The 21,437-nt window shown below is 47.9% G+C and overlaps 8 protein-coding genes across 8 annotated transcripts; 4 read left to right on the forward strand and 4 right to left on the reverse strand.

Annotated features, from left to right (window-relative positions):
• Nucleotides 1-30: 30 nt before the first annotated feature.
• On the reverse strand, nucleotides 31-1,985 carry N7473_005295 (cycloheximide resistance protein; the record flags this gene model as incomplete). The annotated part of the gene is made up of 6 exons (XM_057151235.1): nucleotides 31-94; nucleotides 151-505; nucleotides 561-1,172; nucleotides 1,230-1,309; nucleotides 1,362-1,674; nucleotides 1,742-1,985. The coding sequence occupies 6 exons, from the start codon at nucleotides 1,983-1,985 to the stop codon at nucleotides 31-33; spliced, it is 1,668 nt and encodes a 555-aa protein (XP_057009040.1).
• A 1,389-nt stretch (nucleotides 1,986-3,374) lies between these two features.
• N7473_005296 (putative short chain dehydrogenase/reductase) lies at nucleotides 3,375-4,351 on the forward strand (the record flags this gene model as incomplete). The annotated part of the gene is made up of 4 exons (XM_057151236.1): nucleotides 3,375-3,396; nucleotides 3,453-3,800; nucleotides 3,857-4,081; nucleotides 4,131-4,351. The coding sequence occupies 4 exons, from the start codon at nucleotides 3,375-3,377 to the stop codon at nucleotides 4,349-4,351; spliced, it is 816 nt and encodes a 271-aa protein (XP_057009041.1).
• A 391-nt stretch (nucleotides 4,352-4,742) lies between these two features.
• On the reverse strand, nucleotides 4,743-7,188 carry N7473_005297 (uncharacterized protein; the record flags this gene model as incomplete). Its single annotated transcript, XM_057151237.1, has 8 exons — nucleotides 4,743-5,101; nucleotides 5,160-5,443; nucleotides 5,494-5,588; nucleotides 5,643-6,598; nucleotides 6,648-6,762; nucleotides 6,839-6,938; nucleotides 6,994-7,048; nucleotides 7,101-7,188. The coding sequence occupies 8 exons, from the start codon at nucleotides 7,186-7,188 to the stop codon at nucleotides 4,743-4,745; spliced, it is 2,052 nt and encodes a 683-aa protein (XP_057009042.1).
• Nucleotides 7,189-7,866: 678 nt separating this feature from the next.
• On the reverse strand, nucleotides 7,867-10,058 carry N7473_005298 (flavin-containing monooxygenase; the record flags this gene model as incomplete). Its single annotated transcript, XM_057151238.1, has 8 exons — nucleotides 7,867-8,054; nucleotides 8,109-8,801; nucleotides 8,857-8,925; nucleotides 8,975-9,140; nucleotides 9,191-9,355; nucleotides 9,411-9,604; nucleotides 9,689-9,713; nucleotides 9,813-10,058. The coding sequence occupies 8 exons, from the start codon at nucleotides 10,056-10,058 to the stop codon at nucleotides 7,867-7,869; spliced, it is 1,746 nt and encodes a 581-aa protein (XP_057009043.1).
• A 2,510-nt stretch (nucleotides 10,059-12,568) lies between these two features.
• Nucleotides 12,569-14,776, forward strand: N7473_005299 (putative phenol monooxygenase; the record flags this gene model as incomplete). The annotated part of the gene is made up of 5 exons (XM_057151239.1): nucleotides 12,569-12,904; nucleotides 12,964-13,741; nucleotides 13,803-13,825; nucleotides 13,881-14,337; nucleotides 14,391-14,776. 5 exons carry the CDS (start codon nucleotides 12,569-12,571, stop codon nucleotides 14,774-14,776), a joined length of 1,980 nt encoding a protein of 659 aa, XP_057009044.1.
• Nucleotides 14,777-15,322: 546 nt separating this feature from the next.
• On the forward strand, nucleotides 15,323-17,020 carry N7473_005300 (MFS transporter; the record flags this gene model as incomplete). Its single annotated transcript, XM_057151240.1, has 3 exons — nucleotides 15,323-15,895; nucleotides 15,949-16,351; nucleotides 16,413-17,020. The coding sequence occupies 3 exons, from the start codon at nucleotides 15,323-15,325 to the stop codon at nucleotides 17,018-17,020; spliced, it is 1,584 nt and encodes a 527-aa protein (XP_057009045.1).
• Nucleotides 17,021-17,500: 480 nt separating this feature from the next.
• N7473_005301 (uncharacterized protein) lies at nucleotides 17,501-18,516 on the forward strand (the record flags this gene model as incomplete). The annotated part of the gene is made up of 3 exons (XM_057151241.1): nucleotides 17,501-17,759; nucleotides 17,816-17,942; nucleotides 18,003-18,516. The coding sequence occupies 3 exons, from the start codon at nucleotides 17,501-17,503 to the stop codon at nucleotides 18,514-18,516; spliced, it is 900 nt and encodes a 299-aa protein (XP_057009046.1).
• Nucleotides 18,517-18,729: 213 nt separating this feature from the next.
• On the reverse strand, nucleotides 18,730-20,572 carry N7473_005302 (uncharacterized protein; the record flags this gene model as incomplete). Its single annotated transcript, XM_057151242.1, has 7 exons — nucleotides 18,730-18,930; nucleotides 18,990-19,397; nucleotides 19,452-19,821; nucleotides 19,890-20,048; nucleotides 20,104-20,228; nucleotides 20,280-20,373; nucleotides 20,430-20,572. 7 exons carry the CDS (start codon nucleotides 20,570-20,572, stop codon nucleotides 18,730-18,732), a joined length of 1,500 nt encoding a protein of 499 aa, XP_057009047.1.
• Nucleotides 20,573-21,437: the final 865 nt, after the last annotated feature.

Here is a 21,437-nt window from a genome sequence, read left to right on the forward strand (position 1 = left end):
TCTAGTCAATATCACCATCAACATGATTCTCTACAGGCGATCCGCAATTCCGTGTCTATGCACCCAGCTTCGAGCCCGCTTTCCAAAGATGTACCTGATAAAAATGAGTCAGTAACCGACATAGAATGAAACTTGATCAGGGGACCTTACATAGGAATAGTGAAGAGGGTAACACCCATCGTAATTCCACCAATAGTGAAGAAGCAGTCACGAACACCTTGCTGATCAATCCAATCATTGATATAGAACGACAGCCCGAACGCGAAAAGGTTCTTGATAAAGTTCATTGCAGCAAAGGCTTCACCAGCCTTCTCGCGATGGCAGTCAACAACGTATGTGACAACACCCGTAGTGCCCAGCTGGACACCGAAATTGATCAAGCCCAAGCACACAATCACGGGGACGGGCCACGGGTCCTGCGCATACGAGGATTGGCCCCATGCGAAGAAGCCGGTAGAAGTGAACAAGAGATAGGTAACCATGATTGGCAGACGGAATTCAGGTTCTAGGTATGTGTTAGCTTGGTCACGAAATGGCAAGGATGGAATGGAAGTTCTTACCGAAGACACCCCCGTTCATCTTTGACATTCGAGTTACCAATCCATCAATCAAAGAACCAGCGGTAAGAGTACCAAGAACCGAAGCAACGAAAGAAGACAAATTCGTCGCACCAACACCCACGACCGAAAAATTGTATGGCGGCGCCGAGAAAATCTGCGACAGAGTAAGAGAAATACCGACCAGCCACGAGATGCAAGTGGTGAAGAGAAGGACCGCCCAGAGAACAGGAGGCGATGCGATCAGATAGAATGGCCGAATGATAGTATTCCAGAACGAGACATGATTGACATAGCCACTGTACGGAAGAAGCTCTTGTTTATATGAGATTCGTGGCTCGGACGGCTGGATTCCAGCGCTGGGGGAGTGTTCGAGTTGTTCCATAGTTCCTTTTCCTTCCACCACGATCTGGGATATGTCAGTACAATGGATAGGGAGCTTTAGTTGGAAAGAAGGGATAATCACGTTTGTGTCGCCAGTGTCGATGTTCAATGCTTGTCGGTTATACGCTGATTCGGGCATCCAGAAGAAGATCATGATGAGTGCTAGTGCAAAGGCACCGCCCATTGCGTGTAGAGCGATTCGATAGTTACAGAATTCGATAATTGCGGCAGCTATTTGAAAACAGATGTCAGTATAGTAATACTAAACGTTTTAGAACGAAAACTCACCAATTGGCACAGCAAGATTAATTCCACCGAGAACACCGAGGTTGAAGATAGCCGTGCGGAATCCACGCTCATGCACGAACCTGTCAGACCAATTAGATATGAATAGAACAACATCCATGGAGGATTAAATACCATATATCAGCAATAGAAGCCGGAACCAAAGCCTCCATAGGCGCCATGCAAAGTCCACACACGACCCGAGCAGCAACGAAGGAATGGAAACCGCCCGCCTCGGCCGCCCAAAAGCACGACACCATCAAACCAACTGTTGTTCCAAGATAAACGGGACGCTTTCCATATTTCACTGCCAAAGAGTTGAAGATCAAACTTCCCACTGCAATGGCGGCAATTGTGCCACCTTGGACGGCGGATACGAATGTCGACAACGAGACTCCGAACTCCTTGGCGAGAGGGACGAATGCTCCTCCGAGCAGCGGACCGACAGCTATTTAGAAGAGAGGTAGTCAGTCAAGTTGAAACCAAAGATGAGGATGCTAAGGAATTTGTATTACCTCCCACACACCCGCAACCCCATGCAAAGGTGAGGGTGAAGAGTTCTTTCTTCCTTCGAGGCCAATTGTATGGATCGTTTGGCGACTCGGATGGCTGGGGAACCAAAACAATTTGACCAGTGGGATCATGCTTCAGGAGGCCAGGATCAACCCCGGCATAAACATTGGTGTTGCTAAGACCATTGAGGGGTGCTGTTCCTGGGATATGTTCCAGCTTATCGTCGTCTAGAATACCGAGAGGCATCTTCAAAGCTTCAATGGCTCCAGGAGTGAGATCTGGTTTGAAATTGAACTCCCCGCAAAAATAGTGGGAAATTGAAAAGAATTGGCAATTGTTTGCCGAGCAGTGCTAACTTATGGGAGACCAAAAGCACCAAGGAAATTGCTAAGCTCTGGTCGGTAGCTAGGAAGGTCGATCGAATAAGATCTATATGCATGATCCTGGCAGGGTTGTCGACCTCTGTTTATAGCTTCTACTAATCCCAATAAAGCGGCCTGTTTGACTTTCAACATCATCTATCATTGCAGTCACAAGGCTTAGGTGGATGATCATCGAGCGCTCCAGTGTGCATGAGCCTAAGAGGCGAAATTTGGCGAGAGAATATGGGGCTGTCAGGCCCCATCGTGGGGAAACCCCGGGCGTTTAAGCTGGGGATTCCCGCGGGGTTTTGCCGATTAGATAGACTGGAATCAATCTATTGACATCAAAGTCTTGGAAATTGAATATAAGGTTCAGTTGGCGTTTCGAGAGGATGTAATGAGTGAATGGCCAGCCTCAAGGTGAATTTTGACAGCGGTGAAGATGATTATAGGACGAGAAACACAGCAAGATGGAATTATCGAGCTCGAATTCAATGAGTCTCGGAGAAATGCCGCGAGGCTGTCTTTTGTTGGCTATGGAAGAGACCTTTGCGTCTATGGAATTCGGCAATGTTTCCCTTTATATGAAGCGAGAAGACCAGCTCCCCAGAGCAAAGGTTCAATAACATACTGAAGCTCCAAAGGCCTCACTATCTTTAATATGGAAGAACTCTTAAGAAGAAAGATAACACTAGAAAGGTACCTTCTTGTCCAAAATCGCTTCCCTGTAGAATCTTCCCGTTAGCAGATCATTCTTTTGGGGCCGAATCCGCCACAAGGCTGAGAATACATGCTACCTTAACCTGCCGTAGACAAATCATTTCTTACAAGTTACGCATTACATTTCGGTATATACATGAAAAAAGTCAAGGCATAACTCCGCACTCTTCTCTGCGTCAGCATGCGGGATACGGCAGTTACCTAGCACCAGCACGTTGGGGACACACTGGAACCCGGCCGAGAAGCAGATAGTTATCTAAGGGTAAATGTTAAACGGCTATTGGATGAAAGACTGTCTTTCATACTCGTATACAGGAATACAAAAAGTATGAACTGTCCTTGTGGCTGTAAGTATGGATCAGCGGCTTGCTCGGACTCCGGAAATCCCCCTGCTCCACCCCAGCACAACAGTGTGGGGAAAATGGGGGAGGGGAAATTTGGAACACCAAGGCATCTACTGCCGACGCAGAAGTTGATTCCATAGATTATAGGCGACTCTAGCACTCTAGCAATACAGTACATCTGTGAATTCTAGCAAGTGTAGTGTATCAAAATGAGAAGCATCGTTGTCACTGGTGAGTGTGCCCTGTTACGAGCGAGTCGAACGGACAGCATCATTGATTTCACCTAGGAGGCGCCTCGGGCATTGGCCTTGGTATAACCCGACACTTTATCACGCAGCCAGACACTCACATTACCATCCTTGACGTCAACGCTACTTCCGGTTCCCAAGTCCTACAACAACTTCAAACCGAGTTTCCATCCGGGAGCGTTTCCTTTGAACAATGCGATGTCTCATCCTGGGATAGTCAAGCCACGGCTTTTGAGAAGATATACGCTGAAAAAGGACGCATTGACATTGTTTTCGCCAATGCCGGAATCTCCAAGGAGGGAAACCTGCTACCTGCAAAGGGGGAAGCTGGACCCGTCAAGCCGAATCTCACAACAATGAATGTGAATCTGGTGGGAGTTATATACAGTAAGAGAGTCTTTCGTCCGAGATCTACGGTGATTTTTGCTAAGAAACATTAATAGCTGTCAATCTGGCAACTTATTACATGTATAAGAACGCGACAAGCGACCCATCCGCCTCAAACGGCTTGATCGTCTGCACTGCATCAAATGCTGGTCTCTACCCATTCCCAGTCGCACCACTATACGGAAGCACAAAATCTGGTGTGATCGGGCTTGTGCGATCCTTAGCTCGTCGACTCGAGCAAGACAAGATTCGCATCAATGCATTGGCTCCAGCTGTCATCGGTGTGTTATTTCCAAAGTCCAGCATTAAATCCTCGACTAACCGGAGTAGAAACCAATATCGCACCAAGCGCTGATCTATTCAAGCCTATGATCATCACACCAATGTCAACTGCTACGAAGGCAGTGGCTCAATTTGTGGCGGATGAATCGTTGACTGGTAAAATTGCTGAAGTACACGGTGAGCATGTTACTTTTGCGGAGCCTCCGGCGTATGTGGATGAGGATACCGGCAAGAACATAGAAACCTTTTGGAACTTGGGATACGCATGAGCGCATAATTTATGCGATACGTATGTATTTCAATGAGATCCATCTTCAAATGATTATAGTAGATACATCTTCCGTTGCATCACAGTAAATACTGAACACATGGGATCTGATAGCCATCCCGCTGCAATGCATCAGCCCGGAGAGTCGGTCGTAAAACATGTAGAAAAAAGGGAGGAGATAATGTAGATAAAGTAACAATAGAGGAGCGCAGGGGTCCAAAAATGTAGGGAGCCCAGGATATAATGACTGTTCCGAACGCCAGGACCTTGACCAGCCCAAAGCCCATTCCCCAAAGAAACATAAGGCGGAAGAGAAAAAAGACCACAAAACGCCATCCGCTGGATCATCGTCCAGATCTATCCCACTCCAGAAAACCCTTTCATAATCTATATTATTCGTCCTGCAACAATACCTTCAATTTCTCCAGTTTATCCTCACAATGCACTTCCATTTGCATAATCACATCGACGGCGTCCTTCTTAGTGATGAGCAATTGAGACACGAGCCAGAAATTGTACCCGTTCTTGTAGAAGCCCATCGACGCCCATTCGTCATTAGATACTTGGTTGCGTAACGCAACCCAGTAGTCGCGCCAGCGATTCAAGGCCGTGCGAATTGAACTCAAAATCGAATCTTCGGGAATCATGCTCTTGCCCAAATTACCTTCATTTTGGGCAGCTTGGATGACAAGCGCTTGGCGTTTGAGTAGCCCCACAAGCGTCATATGCGTATTGATAAAAGCGAACAGTACTGCGAGATGGACAATTAGTATCGCCTGCTACAGGAAAATTTGAAGAATATCGCGCACCATGAATGACAATGAACATGTCCAGGACCGTAAGATCTATTTTGGAAGACGGTGGCGATGCCCCCGAGCCGTCTTGCGTAGGCAAGTCAAACATATGTTGGAATGCCTGATATATGGTGATCTCGCGAGAAAAGCGAAATTTGGGATCTTGAAACGGATGTGGAGATCGGAAAAGTGCCTCGTCACAGGGTAGCTCAGATTCTATCTCTGCGTGCGTCAAGCGGCACGGATAATTTTGATAGAAGAAGAACGCGCAGTCCAGTAGTGATATAATGCTTATCGTTCTACATAGCGTTAGATGGAAAATCAGAGACGAGCACCATGAATTACATACCGAATACGACACTCTCTCTGAATCCATAATTGCTCTTCGAATTGCTCCTCGTTGGGTGTATGCCTGACCTTGACAAGGTTTAGGCGACGGGCGACCTGGTTTAACAGTAAGATCCTGTTCGGGGTGTCATGGCGGTTCTTTGAGCCTACCTTGACGACTTCACTAAATCGATTCTCCATCGCACGATTCTTGGATGATCGACTTCCCGCCCAGTATTGTACAACTGTAATTATGAAGCCAGCTTGGAAATTCTGAAACTTCATCCAATCCGTTGCTTCATCCTCGGCACTTCGAATTCCAGTGAAAATGCTTGCAACTTCGGTCTCCGGCGAGTATATGTGACTTGAAAAGATGAACAGCTCGGCAAAATCGAGCAGCCGCTTTGCCGCGTACGCCTCCCTTTGATCAGGGCTATACATAGCCCCGAAGAATGTGACCGCAGCTAGCAGAGGCAGTGCAATTGTCTCTAGGTCGAATGTCGGAATATGAATCATCGCGCAGCTGGGTTGCCAGTATCTAAAATAGAGCGACACAAACTTGCGTATGCGTGTTGTGGTCAGCAGAAAGCTGAGGTTCGTTGATATCTCTTCTTGTGCCTTCGGATCCAAAGGCACTGTCCATGCTCGTGCTAGAATCGATTGAATCAGAGCCATTGCGAATGGTCGCTCGGGCTCAAAGATTCCTTGCTCTGCTGGTAAGGCCAGATTGCCATCCTGCCCCGGTACAAATCCAGCTGGATATACGACCTGTCCCGCAAACGGGCTCTCCGCAGATTTCTGACTGTCACCGAAAGGCCCATTGAAGAAATCTAGAAACGTGTCTTGGAAGAATTGTAGGTTCGCAGGATCGGACTCCACGAAATCTGGAGAGAAATCGGTCCGGTCGCCTTGCATATCGAAAGGTGAATAGATCTCCCCGTTTGTGTTTGCCTCCTCCAGCGCAGTCTGATTGTGATATGCCATGCCTCTTTCCCGATCATTGCGAGGAGGGAGCCGAAAGCCTTCGGTAAATGAATCGGTGCCGCCGTTCAGGAGAAATTTAATCGAGCCGCGATCCGAGGGTTGTCTATAAATTGGAGGCATCTGGGGGTTCGGCGATGTTTTCCCTGGATCCAATCAGTCCTGATTACAACTTCAATGTTCTTCGCACCCTACCATCCTCGACACTGGCACTTGGACTCGGCCCTTTGGGATTTGTGCACATGAAGCCTCTTTTAACACAAGACTCGCACGGGGTATTACCATCGCAGCGGAGTTTCATCGCAGTGCACTATGGTGATGTTAAAAACTATTAGGAAACCCCGGGAGGTCGATCTTGGGGCTTCGGAAGGACTGAGCCGGCTTACCGATTGACATGCATGTCGCCGCCGGCCTCGTTGGCCCGTTTCCGGGATCTTGCGATCTCCGCGTTGGCTGCAATCTGTATAGTGGTCGCGCAAGTTATCGCTAGATACAGGTAAGCTTGAAATGATACCATAGAAATAGACGATGGTGGACATACCAGCGCGCAAAAGACTCGTTGCAAAACACGCATGAATAGGGCTTTTGGCCAGAATCTGTCTAGACTGAGCAGCGAATCGGGGAACCTGCAGGGCGGGGCAAACATACGCCTGAGATGGTGTCTCTTCAAGTGATCAATGCGCGTGAAGCCCCGCTGACAGATAGTGCAGCGAAAGTGCTTCTCGGCGGGCTTCATGTTGGTCCATCGGGGAGGAAGGGGAGATCCGGGGTAAACGAGAGTGTGAAGGAGCGAAAGAGTCTGGGGGGAGAAGGAGAAAGACGACTGAGGGCGATCATTTGGGGGTGGGTGGTATTGCCGGTGTATTTGTATCGGTAGTGTCGATTTCCCTTTAGTGCCGAAATGTATGGGGAAACGCGGCATGTGGCTGCAATTTGGGCATTCGGGGCGAGTACTCTAAGTGGTATGGTATTGTAAACTGATGATATCACCACCTTGTTATCTACCTCCGCTTTTTGCAGCTCCACCGGGCAGGGATCCAGATCGATGGACTATAAATTAGGTACGCCACCAAATCGGGCAATGATCCTGCTTCCACGAGACGATCCTGACAAATATTGATCGTTTGATTCCATTATTACCGAACAGATGAGTATTCTCAGACCTATAGATTTCCCTCGTGATTAGGAACGGGGAGTTTTCCACCACACCTTTCGCTACAGTGGCATCCTAACCATACTACTTTGGATTATCACCCGCGTTCATTGCTACAGACAGTAGTTTCACCGTTTCATCCTGAGTACCTGGTCTAAATATGCGTTGGGGAATGTCTCGTTCAACTTCTAATTAGCTAGTCCAAAATTCACATGCCCCCCCTCCGGCCAAAACCTGACTTTCTCTCCGAGATCGACCCTTCTATACTTGCACAGGCTGGGGGAAATCAATCTGATCATCATCAAGATAATTCACATTAATCTTGTCATGTTTTTCATTCTCGGTCCAGCCATCTCCAAACCACCCGGTCGGATTGTCGTTGACATACTTATAGTCAAAGTCTTCCCAACGGGGATTTGCGAATACCTTCATCGCATGAAGGGAGGACCCTAGTTCCAGTTAGTAAATGTAGCGAGAAAACCCCCCGAAGATTGTTACCATACCAGGCCATAGTGCAATGATGCGCCCATCTTCAGTACCACCCTTGTACCAACTTCGACATTTGCTGCTGAAGACGGTGCCTGCGAAGTATTCATCGCAATACTGCGTAAAACGCCGGACTGCGTCGGCTTTTACAGCCAGAGTGCGGATGTTGTCGCGTTGCATCTTCTTCACACATTCTGTGAAGTAATCGATCTCCCTTTCGATCAAGATGAGCAAGTTACCTTCTCCCAGGCCGGCGTTGGGCCCGAGGGAGATGAAGTAATTGGGGAACCCATCGGTTGCGACCGAGATGTATGTCTCGGGAGTCTTTTTCCAGCGCTCCGCCAGAGTGAGTCCACCTCGTCCCTTGATAGGGAATCGTGGAGTATGGGTTGTATCAAACCCGGTAGCACAAACAATTGCATCGACCTCTCGGTGCTGACCATCTGCTGTGAGAATACCTGTCGCGTCAACCTTGACAATGTCAGACTTGATGATATCAACCTTCTCATCCGTCAAAGCCTCGAGATAGCCTGGGCCCGGTGTCAAGCGTCTACAAGCTGGCGGGAATGAAGGAATAAGATCATCCGCAAGCTCAGGCTTGTTCGTCAAGCGCCGCTTCATATTTGTGACAAAGGCTTCATGGGCTCCCACTTGCATAGGGTGACCAGTGAGGGTGGCCCCATGGATAGACTGCAACTCGAGCTCCACTTCTATTCATACAGTTAGACCGCTGCATGACCGCCACTCATCAAGATCTCGACTTACCTTTACGGAATTTCTGGTAAGCTTCATGGTCGTTTTTGAAAGTCTCAATGTCCTCCGGTGTGAAGTTATCTAAAGCCAGAAGTTAGAAAGTCACGGCTGACAGATCAAGTTGGCTTACAGTTCTCTAGTCCCTTGCCACGTTTATCAATCTGCTCTCTCGCAAAAGTTGGAGAAACCCAGGTCCGGCTGCGAATATAGTGATCAATATGGGTCACCTTCGGAAGCATCCCGGGCACAATTTGAATGCCACTGGAACCGTTTCCAATCACAGCCACCCGTTTGTTCTGTACAAGGGTCAGAAGCAATCTTTTTGTGCGATTAAGACTGAACATACCGAATAGTCATATTCCTCATCCCAAGAGGCACTGTGCAGCAGCTTGCCCTTGAAGTCATGGAGACCAGGGATATTTGGCCATTTCCAGTTGTTGAGAGCACCAGTCGCTTGGATGAGAACATCAGCTTGGTCGCTATACGTTGAGCCACTATCCATGTCTTGGATCTGATGCGAGCAAAGTCAGTCACCTATATTCCGATGCCCGGACCCATGTACTGACTTGAACATGCCACTTTGAGTTCTCTTCATCCCAGGTGGCCCCTTCAACCTGCTGCTTCAACTTGATGTATTTCATGCATCCATACTTGTCAACAATCCGCTTCCAGTATCGGTGAATCTCCGGTGAAGTGGCATAGAATGAAGACCATTCCTTGTTGGGCTCGAAGGTAGCCTGGTAGGTGTGTGCGGGAATATCTGACCCAAGAACAGTGAATATCAGCATCGAATCAGTAAAGAATTACAAGGCATCAAATGCCGAAACAATATCAGGTCACATACCACATGCACAGCCTGGGTACCGGTTCTAAAAGCAGCGTCCGTCAGTCAAATTCTGCAAATACCTCCAGGGCCCATGAATAGTTCATGAAAGGCAATTTCATAACACCCACAGAGAGAAACTAACCTCAACCCAAGTTCCTCCAATATCCGCGTTCTTGTCATAGATGCACAGATCAAGATTTGGAATTCTCTGGACAAACCGGATGCAGGCGAGAATGCCCGAGATACCAGCGCCAATGACCACAACTCTCAAGGGTCTGCCTTCATCCACAGACCGACCTTCAATGATAGTTTTGGGGGTCTGTTGAGGCTCTTCCTTTTCGGGAACGGGCTTAGGACTACCACTGAATACTCGCGACAGACGCTTCATGGCTGCTGTGGATGATTCAAAAAGTATGAACGCAACAAGCGAGGACAATAGAAGTATAGATGGGCCTTCTGGCTCGAATCTTCGATGATCTAAATCGCCAAACAGGCTATTGAATGCTACAGGCGGACCATTACCGAATTATAAGTCATCCACGCCATTCCAAGAGTCAATACCCCTATAGGCTCCCACCTCGTCGGATCCTTCGACCGGATATACAGACCGTCCTGGAGCAGTACACACCCCGAAGCCTAATCTGGTCACTGACCAGAAAATCAAAGTATATCGAAGCCTCCTCCCCGGTCTCACTCAGCTTGAATATCCCTCGGTTACAGGAAATCCCCCTTCGAAGATCCACAGTTTTCGGATATAGGCACTATTGACATGTCCACATCCTTTCGTATCCACAGTTCTGGTCACTAGGCGGAGGGGGGGCCGGGAGCACGAGGCGCTGCCTTGAAGTGAATGGCTCCCCGGGAATCCCCCATGGAGGTCACCCCCACAGGGCTCGAAACGCGGGGGGACGGGGTAGCCTCTCGCCTATTATGGAGCCCAGGGACAGGCTGATCAACAACATAGGCTGTGACTGTCGGCTGGACCGGAATAATCAGCCTGACGTCTGTCTGACCCGTACAATGAGTGGACGATATTGATTCCCGCTGGCTGAATGATCATGTGGACTTACGCCAACTCGGCACTGAATTTCCCCACACTGCCGGATTCGCGAAACTAATTGCCGAGGTGCCTGATTTGGTGTAATATTGACTAATGCGACTGGCTAGGAATTTGTATGAGCGCGGAAATAGTCCACAGGACAGTTATGGTACTACTTTATCGGGGACACTCGGCACTATGACCAAGCCCACGGAAGGACCCCGCCTAGGACTCAAACATGGCGTTGGATGTCAAAAAATAGGGTTTCTTATACACCAAGCCGGGCAAATTTGAGTCTTCAGTCAAGGCAATAAAAACATAATCGGTGGTGTGCCGACACACGAGTAGACTTGCGAAGATACCTTATGTCTTCACAGCGCCGCGTTCCTAACAATGACCTGGACAAGGAACCGGGGATTCCACGGTAAGCAAACCGGTCTAAGCATCACAGATTGAGGGTCGATTCGAATATCACTCTACATCTGGACAAAAAAGGAAGAAGTCGCTGCACTTGAATTGTATTTGTCGTCATTTCATGCATCTTACACTAGGGAAGAGTTACCATCGGGCAGTTACAGGAATTGCACATAGATATTGCACCCAAACTCATATAAGATATGGATTATACCTGTTCAAAATATTGTATATCATCAGTGAGCGGTCGTTCACTCTGAAAGGCAGTGTGATTCGCTCAATATTTCAAAGGGGCGCAAAAGAATTTTATGTGCATCTACTCTCGCCCGGTTGAAGACATATCACTCTGACAAAGTACAGTGAGGGCTTTATCGTGCTATCCTGCTGTCGTGCAAGTCAAGCAGTAGTCAAGCAGTAGTCAACAGAGATTCTTGATCATCCGGGTTTTTCGTCAGATCACGATTTTTCGTCGGATCACGACTTTTGCTGGCATCACGCTTTTTGCTAGAATTCCAATTTTTTCGATGTTTCGCATTTGCATTATCTGATCCTACCAGCTTCTACCATCTTGCTGTCGCCCAAGACAAGCACTGGTCAAACAAGGTTCTTGATACCTGGTCCCCATGATCAGAGTCCAATTGCGATTCCATACGTAATAACAATTAGATCTGCGACCAAATGGTGCTTCAATGTTGTGAGGTCTTGTCAAAATGCCCCCTTTAGTTTTGATTTCTGATGATCAGGTCGGTCGGCTCCCAATATGTGAGGCATCGAATCTCCAAGTAAGCAATTATCTGATTGTGATCGGAAAATTGCGAGTACTGGGTGTTAGATAGTAGTTGTAGGTATGCACGTACAGGCGTGATGCAACTGTACTACAACTGTAAACAATTTCGATCATAACATGGTCCCACTATGTTCTCTGCGCACTGGACAGTTTGAATGCTATTTTCCAAAATTAACTCGGAATTATGATCGTGGAGGCAAGGAATCACGCCTATCATGGGATCCATAAATCCGAGTTTTGGCGCTGTTGAGCCAATCTGCGTATGCGGACTCCCCCCGAAGGCCCCAGTGTAGCCTCAGCCATGAGACTACGGGTATTACTGAACGATTACTAGAAGCTCACCAATCCAAGCAGTGGCCAGCTCTCTGATCGACCTCCACCTCCTATTGGCTTATTCTATATACTTTGATCCATCAGACCCATGGATTCATTGCGGAAATGCATCATACTTGCCCACACGGACCGTTCTCCTCTATTCCCCGCCATTTACCAAGTATTTGTAGAGTCGAATTGCACCCACCACGCAGTCGTGGAGATTTGAATAAATGGTCAATCGTGCCCATGAAACCAAAATGTAAATTATTGACCTTAAATTTGGTACTTTCATTAAACAATAAACCGGGCTCAAGTACACGATAGGAACCACTTGAGAGCCGCCATGCCCGTCTTCACCGAATATGCAGCCGCGTCGCGTGAGCTACGCGTCCTTCCTTCTTTTGCATCCCCACTACCACGTCTCACACCAAAACCACAACCGGATGGAAAGACTGAGAGATATGAGGTTGTTATCGTGGGGGCTGGTCCAGCAGGACTCATGCTTGAGCTCTTACTGGCGCGATACGGACTGAGCGACGAGTCATTGCTGTGTGTCGACGCCAAGTCGACAACACTAAAGTCTGGGCAGGCCGATGGACTTCAACCGCGGACTCTAGAGACCTTGAAGTCGCTAGGCCTGGCAGATGAGATTCTCACCGAGGGTTGCCAGATGTGGCAGGTAATATTTCGCCCAAAAGCCTAATACAAGACTTTGTATTAACAATTTACTCACAATAGGTCGCATTCTGGAACCCCTCGAACGACGAGGATAAGATCATCGAGCGCACTTCAATTGTCCAAGACGTCGCTGTACCTGCCCGATTCCCCCATGAAGTCACGATTCACCAAGGCCGCATTGAGCGGATTCTGGAAACAGATCTGCTTCGCTACTCGAAACGCGGCGTGCAGCGCAATACCAAGCTGATCGATGTGAAAATCGACGAGGAAGTGGATGCAGAATTCCCCGTTGTTGCCGAAATAGAAACTGAGGGCCAACATCGAACCGTGCGAACAAAATATTTGGTAGGAGCTGATGGTGCTCACTCCGTTGTGAGACGCTCCATGGGACTTAAATTGGAGGGCGAATCGCTTGATCATATCTGGGGCGTAGTCGACTTGATTGTCGACACGGATTTCCCCGATATTCGTCGTCGCTGTGCTATTCACTCGCCGGCGGGCTCGGTCATGGTGATTCCTCGTGAGCGCATTGCGACCGGTGACTACTTGACACGGTTGTATGTGCAAGTACCTGGAGATGTCAAGCCAGACAGTGATCAACAAACGACGGATGGTCCCATCGCCGCCCCGACGGCTGATGCAAGAGCCCGTCGCAGCCAAGTTACGGAAAAGACCATATTCGATAATGCGGCAGCAGCATTCAGGCCTTACTATATCCGCCCAAAAACAGATGGTGCGGTGGATTGGTGGGCAGCCTACCAGATTGGTCAACGAGTGACGGACAAGTTTTCTGTTAAGGATTCAAAGGGCGTGAACCGAGTTTTCATCGCGGGAGATGGTATGTCCATATTCAAGCAGAGGAACATGATGATTACAATACTGATCTTATTCTTCTCCAGCCTGCCACACACACAGTCCCAAGGTATGTATAAGATATCATGTTCAGACGTCGATCGAAGTGAACTAACGATTCCCAGGCCGGCCAAGGGATGAATGTTTCAATGATGGACTCTTATAACTTGGCCTGGAAATTGGCGTACAGTATCCACGGGCTGACCCCAGAGGGCGCTCAAGGGCAACCTGATCCGATTCTTGACACATATCACACTGAACGCCACACTATTGCACAAGAACTGATTGAGTTTGACCGCGCATTCTCTTCCATGTTCTCTGGAAAGATTGGAGCATCTGAAGATGGTGTTGAAGGTTTAACACATGAAGAGTTCCTTGAAGTGTTCAGTCGAGGAAACGGCTTCACCAGCGGCTGTGGAATTGAGTATCCCGAGAATATCGCCGTGGACCGAGCCCTGGATGGTGACAAGAATCCAATCAGTGGCACCGATTATTTGTCTGGTATTCTGCGACCGGGGCGAAGACTGCTGAATGTGCGTCTCGTTCGACATGCAGATGGCTATCGCCGCGATCTTCAAGACGGTATGAAAATGTCTCAATCTCTCAAATACGAAGCATTGCTAACGAAATCATAGATTTTGCATCCACCGGTCGATTCCGCATCTTGTGCCTCACTTCATCAGATCTCCTGGTTCTGCAAGGAACGTCCTCTCTGACACTCACTAAGCTTGGTGCAATCATTTCTCAGTTCCCGCAATCAGTTCTAGAGCAGGTGGTTATCCATCCTCGCCTGTCAAAGGAATTCGTGTGGAGTGATATCCCAAGCGAGGTGAAGCAACACTCGGAAATGTCATTCTACAGTGGGTATAAGATGGATGATGTTTACGGCATCTATGGAGTTGATCCGAGCAAAGGTGCACTGGCTGTCGTTAGGCCTGATGGATATGTTGGAATTCTCGCCGATCTGGGCGATGTCCAGAGGATAGACAACTATTTGGGTACAATGATCCGCCGGAACTAGTTTGAGGTGTATAGAAATGGACATGTTGAGAAATATGGCCCCCAATCACAAGAGCACTCGATTCTCGCATGATGATAATGATCGTTTTCAGTCCAGAAAGCTTGATTGTACACATTTCTAGGTGTGGTTACAGTGTTCGCTGCAACAATTCAAGTTTGCCGAATTCACCGAATATCCCGATATTGTCCGGATATCGGTTTGGCGACGTCCCGATTGCTGCAGAAACTGTACCGGTAACACTCGGTGAATTATCCAAGGGTTGATTATGCCTTGCTATATAGCGTAAGTACGGAGTAGTTGCCATCGATGCTTGACGCGATTTCTTACCAACAAGGATTCATGACCACCACATGCGACCAGGATTCCGAAGAACCATCAAAGAAACCACAGTCTGGCGTGACATCTACAAAGGCCGTGCTATTTTAGAAAGCCGTGAAGAATCGATCTGGAATGTACCCATCACAACATTCCGCTCCATGCAACAGGGGCGACGCGACCAACCCAGAAGAGCCGATCCCTATCACTAGTTTCACCAGCCTCTCAACTATGAAGTCAGCTAAAGGGGAGGACCCTCGAGAGGACACAAACAGTGGACCAAAAGTGGACCTAGAAGCAGGTCATAAGCAGTCCACTGCGGGAGGACCCTCTAAAGGAGCAGAGAGTAAGGACGTTACACTAGTAAGACCTACCTCACCCCCGTTCATCAGTCTCGGTTACCGACAACCCCAGGTTACATGGAATGGCCCTGAAGACCCCGACAACCCCAAGAACTGGCCAACCACGAAGAAATGGCGAGCCGCCGTGCTCGTATCATTTTTCACATTTATCTCTCCGGTTTCATCGTCTATGGTTGCACCCGCCCTGGAACGTATTGCAGTCGAGTTTAAGATAACAGACGACGTACTGTTAGAGTTGACCTTGTCAACCTTTGTATTGGCATATGCGGTAGGGCCACTCTTTTTAGGCCCCCTATCCGAGATCTATGGAAGAAAGATCATACTGCAGCTCACAAACTTGTTTTACATTGTCTTCAATGTTGCATGTGGCGTCTCCAAATCAACTGGGCAGATGATCGCGTTCCGCTTCCTCGCTGGACTTGGAGGAAGTGCACCACTGGCAGTGAGTGAGAGATTCTTCGTCATTTAATGCTATAGGCTAATGAACACTCTTAGATTGGAGGTGGTGTTCTCGGTGACTGTTTTCGTCCTGAAGAGCGTGGAAAGGCCCTCGCCATCTATGGCCTAGCTCCTCTGCTAGGCCCTGCGATCGGACCGATTGCCGGTGGTTTTATTGCAGAAAATACTACATGGCGATGGGTCTTCTATGCAACTTCTATCACCGCCGGGCTCATTCAGATCGCTGGGTTTTTCTTCCTGCCGGAGACCTACGGTCCAGCGATCCTGGGCAGCAAAGCGAAGAAGCTTCGCAAAGAGACGGAAAATCAGAATTACCAGACCGAGAGCGAGCGACAACACCAGAGTCCTGGCAAGATCATCAGCACAGCCTTGGTTCGCCCTTTCCGGCTTCTGACCACGCAGCCCATTGTGCAAATCTTGGCCTTGTACATGGCTATTGGTAAGTGACGAAATTTTGTCCGCCAGTATCCCCATTCATAGAAGCTGATCAACAACCACAGTCTATGGGACTATGTACCTGACCTTGGCCACTTTCCCAACCCTGTGGACCAGCAAAGCATACTACGGCGAGTCAGCCGGCATCGGCGGCCTCAACTATATCTCCATGGGACTAGGCTTCATGCTTGGCTCTCAAACTTGCGCCCCACTCATCGATCGCATCTACCGGCATCTCAAAAGTCGCAACAATAATATTGGTCGACCGGAATTCCGAGTCCCCTTGATGGCAGTAGCAGCATTCTGCAATCCAGTCGGTCTTTTCATCTACGGCTGGACTGCACAGACACACTGCCACTGGATTGCACCCAATATCGGTATTTGCATCTTCAGCATTGGCAACATTGTCGCATTCCAGTGTATTCAGACCTACATCGTTGACTCTTATACACGATATGCGGCGAGTGCACTTGCTGCCGCGGCGTTTCTGCGGTCTCTGGCTGGTTTCAGTTTCCCGCTCTTTGCGCCTTATATGTTTGATGTGTTAAAGTATGGCTGGGGCAACAGTGTTTTGGCCTTTGTGGCCATTGGAATCGGGATACCTGCGCCTATTCTTCTTTGGCGTTTTGGGCAGAAGCTGAGAGCTGCAAGTCCCTTTGCTGCAGGAGGGTGATTCAAACAAGTTTTGCTGTGTGGTGAAAGTGACTTCTGTTTGTATCGTATAGAAGAAAAAACCCCCCTCAATTCTATTTTGTCCCCTCCCATTTTGAAAGAAAGTCTGAAGTCAAAACAATTCCAATGTTATTCTTGATTCCTAGCGACATTGTCCCGGGCGAAATTATTTGGGAGTCTTTCCCCAGCCACAAGCCAAGCCATTGTGTCGGAACGGCCCCCACGACAATTGTCAGAGCCCTAGGGGCGCAGCAAAGTCTGCCAAAATGCTGATCAGTGTTAAACAGTCCGATCGGACAGAAATTGGGCCGCTGGTCCCGCGAGAGTTACCAAAAAGCGCCAATGTCAGCCTTAAGGGGGTCACAACGGGCCAACAGGAGGCCGCGTAGGGTTGTATGAAAATTAGCATCAAAGATGTGCCAAGTCGAGGCCAAGAATTTTCTGTGCTGGTCTGAAAGTTCAGTACTGGCATAAAGCAAGAATGCCAGAATTGATTGGAGTGATTGGTGTTGAATCGCTGAAGTTTCATACAGTCGACTGGATTTCTCAAATGAGCGACGACAAACTATTGCTACGTATCCACGATGACGAATTCCAATATCGAAGAGTAACTTCCCTTGTTCCCTCGCTTGAAACTCACTTGAAACCTCGTTCGATCTGTGGTAGCATGGCTGGTGACGGAATTTTCACGTATCGTGATGGGATTGCCGCAGCCCAAGTTGTCGCCTTCTCAGATTCAAGTATACTTGCCGGATAGGCTGTTTTTGCATCGGGGTTTTCTCGCTTCTCCAGCTAGTCAGCGCTAGCTGCAAGCTGGCAACTATCAACAATGACTCGCGTGGACTCTCGGCGGCGATATTTGTCTGTGAATCCTTGGGAATGATTTTGATTATCTTTCTCCTACTAGAGATGCTTGGAAGAATGTAAGTGAATTGCCATCTCAAAGCGGCAAGAATGCGAGATTACTAATCTTCTATGAAAAGAAACAAAGTTGTCACCATCGTTGCGAAACTCATGTTCTGGATTCCTTCCATCGTCACCTGGATCGATATCGGCATTTCCATCGGCGGCTGGGTCTCCGTCACGCAGGCCGAACACTCGTTGGCCCCCACACCATGGAGCCGAGCAAGTATAGCCTTGCTAGCATTTATATATCTCTACCTGGTTGGAATTTTTATTCTCTTCTGGCTTCATAAGGCTGAATATTTCGCGGAAGAACGGTGGGCCCTGGCCGGTGTTGCATTTTGTGTGCCGCTGCTTGCAATACGGGTTGCCTACTCTCTCATTTTCGTCATTACTGGCAATATAGCTTTCAACGCGATGAAGGGCAACCCGACCTTATATTTGATTATGACTATGCTTCCTGAGTTTTTCATTATTGCCGCTTGCACATATATCATTGCGACTAGAATTTCTCCGCTCGTTAAAACAAGGAAGAAGGTTCAACAAACCACCGAGGAGGAAGAAAGCCGACAACGGCTCTCCATCGGAAGTTGAAGGTTATTATGTGTTCCATACTCTGTATGTGGATTAATGTAGATTGTGCTTATGTTGTCATTTTTGATTAATGTACTATCTCTGGGATCGATCTTAAGTGGCAACTATGTTGTAATCTATAGATAAGGACAATTTTCGAACCATTAGATGTTGTAATTAGCCCCTACACCGGCTATCGCTTGTCACTAGGATATATAGTTATGATTAAATACATCAGCGAGTGTAGCGGAAGCTAGAGATCTCCTTGTCAGTCTTATTGTTCTGCTCTTCCATGAGATCATGAACATCATGGCTCTCAGATACCACTCCAGTTCGTCGATCCCGTCTCTTATTCTCCCAAGTGTAGTAAACCCACAAGCACCCCAAGAAGAACACACCTAGAGCCAACCCGCACAGGGATGCTTCGATACCGCTCTGATTTGATAAAGTATCAGTAAAAAGTACGACATCTCAAGTATTGAGGACACAAATACCGAGTAAACCGGCTCCTGCGAAGCGTAAAAGAATTGAGGTCCCACGATATTGCCCACGCAGTAAGCGGCAAACATAGCAACACTAATAGTGCTTCGCTTTGTGGATCCAGCGACGTTGGACGTGACAATACTCAGACTGAGTGGGATATTGGCAGCGAATGCGGAAACAAAGGCCAGGCCAACGAGTTTGACGACCTTGTGGATGTCATCGAGGGTATAGATCAAAACAATACCAATAACGGCGACTGTCACGTTCAACATCATGGCCATAATGCGTGATGATGGGATGTATGTGCAAATGGTGGCGGTGATTATGAGGAAAACTAGCTGGGAAAGTCCAATCGGCATCTGGAGCAATAAAGACTTGAACTGCGAATAGCCAAAGCCTGTGATAATGATGGCGGAAAACTATTTCGACGTTAGCGGAATGACTCCGGAAGTATTGGGGTGAATATTACGCACGCTGGTGAGTCCACCATTAGCAAGGTTGACGCAGAAAGTGTAAAACACCAAGCACCAGGCCTGCGGGTCTTTCACAGCATCGGCGACTTGACTCCATTGGAATATTTCTGTCGCCTCCACAGCCCCGGTTCTGTTCTTCAGTGTTCGCTGTACTGCGATTCTCCGTTCGGATTCTGTAAGGAAGATTGCCTTGGCGGGAGAGTCAGGAAGAATGAAGGCGAGGATGATGCCGTATCCAGAAGTGATTCCTCCAAGAACGAGGAACAAAACACGCCAGCTTTGAAGAGCTGACGGAGAATGCCCAATTCCCCATGCAACGAGACCACCAATGATATTAGCAACACAGTTACCAACAAACCAGGCTGCTTGTCTGATAGAAAGAGGGCATCAGTTCACTGGACCGTGTAGTCCTTTTGGTATCTTGACAGAAATACTTACCGCGAGGGTTGCTCTTCTCTCTTGTAGAACATTCCTGTGATGATACCAAATCCCGGAGCAACGGCAGCTTCACCAACGCCAAGGAAGAATCGAACAGTAGCCATGCCTGCGTAGTTGTGACAGGCTGCATGACACATGAGAACTCCACCCCACAAGAATCTGCACATCAAAAAGTTAGCGTGGGAATTGGAGTTGATGCTTCCTCTTAACGTACACAGTCGCAGCCAGATATTTGCCTAGAGGAAGGCGCACGATCAGATAAGAAGTAGGCCAGCTCCATGCGAGATAACCAAAGTAAAAGACTGCAGAGCACCATGCATATTGATTGCCAACAAGGTGCTATACGGTGTTAATATTTGACAAGTTAGTGTAGTGTGGTGTGTCACTGACAAGATCTTTTCGCAAGTTTAGAAGAACTGCTTGGCTAAGTGCAAGTTTGTCCATGTATTGCAACATATAGCACAGACCCATCGTTGGAATCATACTACAATGAGTCTTAGAATCCCTCATGTTTTTGTGAGAGGGACGCGCATTACTCACAACAAATCCAACTTCCATAGGACACGACGCTCCTCTTCAGGAGTGAAGTCAGTATACTCCCCAACGGAGGCATCCTGGTTTATCTCATCCTTGACATCAACTCTCTTCTTTTCGTCATTGTACGGCTCTTGCGCTGTACTCATTGTAAAAAGAGAGATGATCAAAGCGAAAAGTAGATTGGTATTTTAGTGTCCGGTGATATTGCTGCGAAACAAAATAGCCTGGAGATGGATTACTCGATGAACTTATACTCGATGAACGTATATGCCACTTTGGTTAATGGTAAAGTATAAACAAAGATATACGTATCCCCTCTTTGACCTGGCACCAAGAACTCTCGCTTACGAGGCGCCAAGCTACAGCCAATCTCTCTCACGCTCACGGAGTTTGCGACGCGTAACTTAGATAGAGATGCTTCTCGCGATAAAGCATAGGCCTCAGACAAAAGATACATGCGATAAAGCCCCGATTTCAAGCGGTATCTCTCTTATCCAAGGAGATTTCCTATCAGACAGGGTGAGACAACTTCGATTTCCCGCGGGAAAGCCTTGAGGGCGAGCATAAGGCGAGCATAAGAAAATATAACTCGGTACACGGATATGAGGTCGGCAAATTAAAACCTGTCAATTGGTCTAAGTGAAGCGAGCTTAGGAGGGGGTGAGAGGGGAAGTACGCAATTCGTGAGGCTTGGAAATTATCATTTAGGTCGGCAAATTTCGAGTTGCCGATTGGCGGATGTCAGCCTAAAGTCAATGCATCGATTTCGGCAATTCAAACTCTAATCGCTGGCCCCGCATTGGTCATTCTTATCTTATACCGCATGATCGCGTATAAAGATAAGATTATGAGGACTGGGCGGTTGACACAAAAACACCAATAGTTAAGTAGGGCCAAACATAGTTAATGAGTCAATTGATGAAAACAACTGTTTATGCTTTGATCAATGATTTATGCATGCTCGTATACAAGAACCCGGCTTTGAGATGCCGTTTACCCCAGAGCTCAGTT

Source organism: Penicillium subrubescens, assembly GCF_028828155.1.
Source record: "Penicillium subrubescens strain IBT 31985 chromosome Unknown utg000004l_segment0_segment0, whole genome shotgun sequence".
Taxonomy (NCBI): Eukaryota; Fungi; Ascomycota; class Eurotiomycetes; order Eurotiales; family Aspergillaceae; genus Penicillium; species Penicillium subrubescens.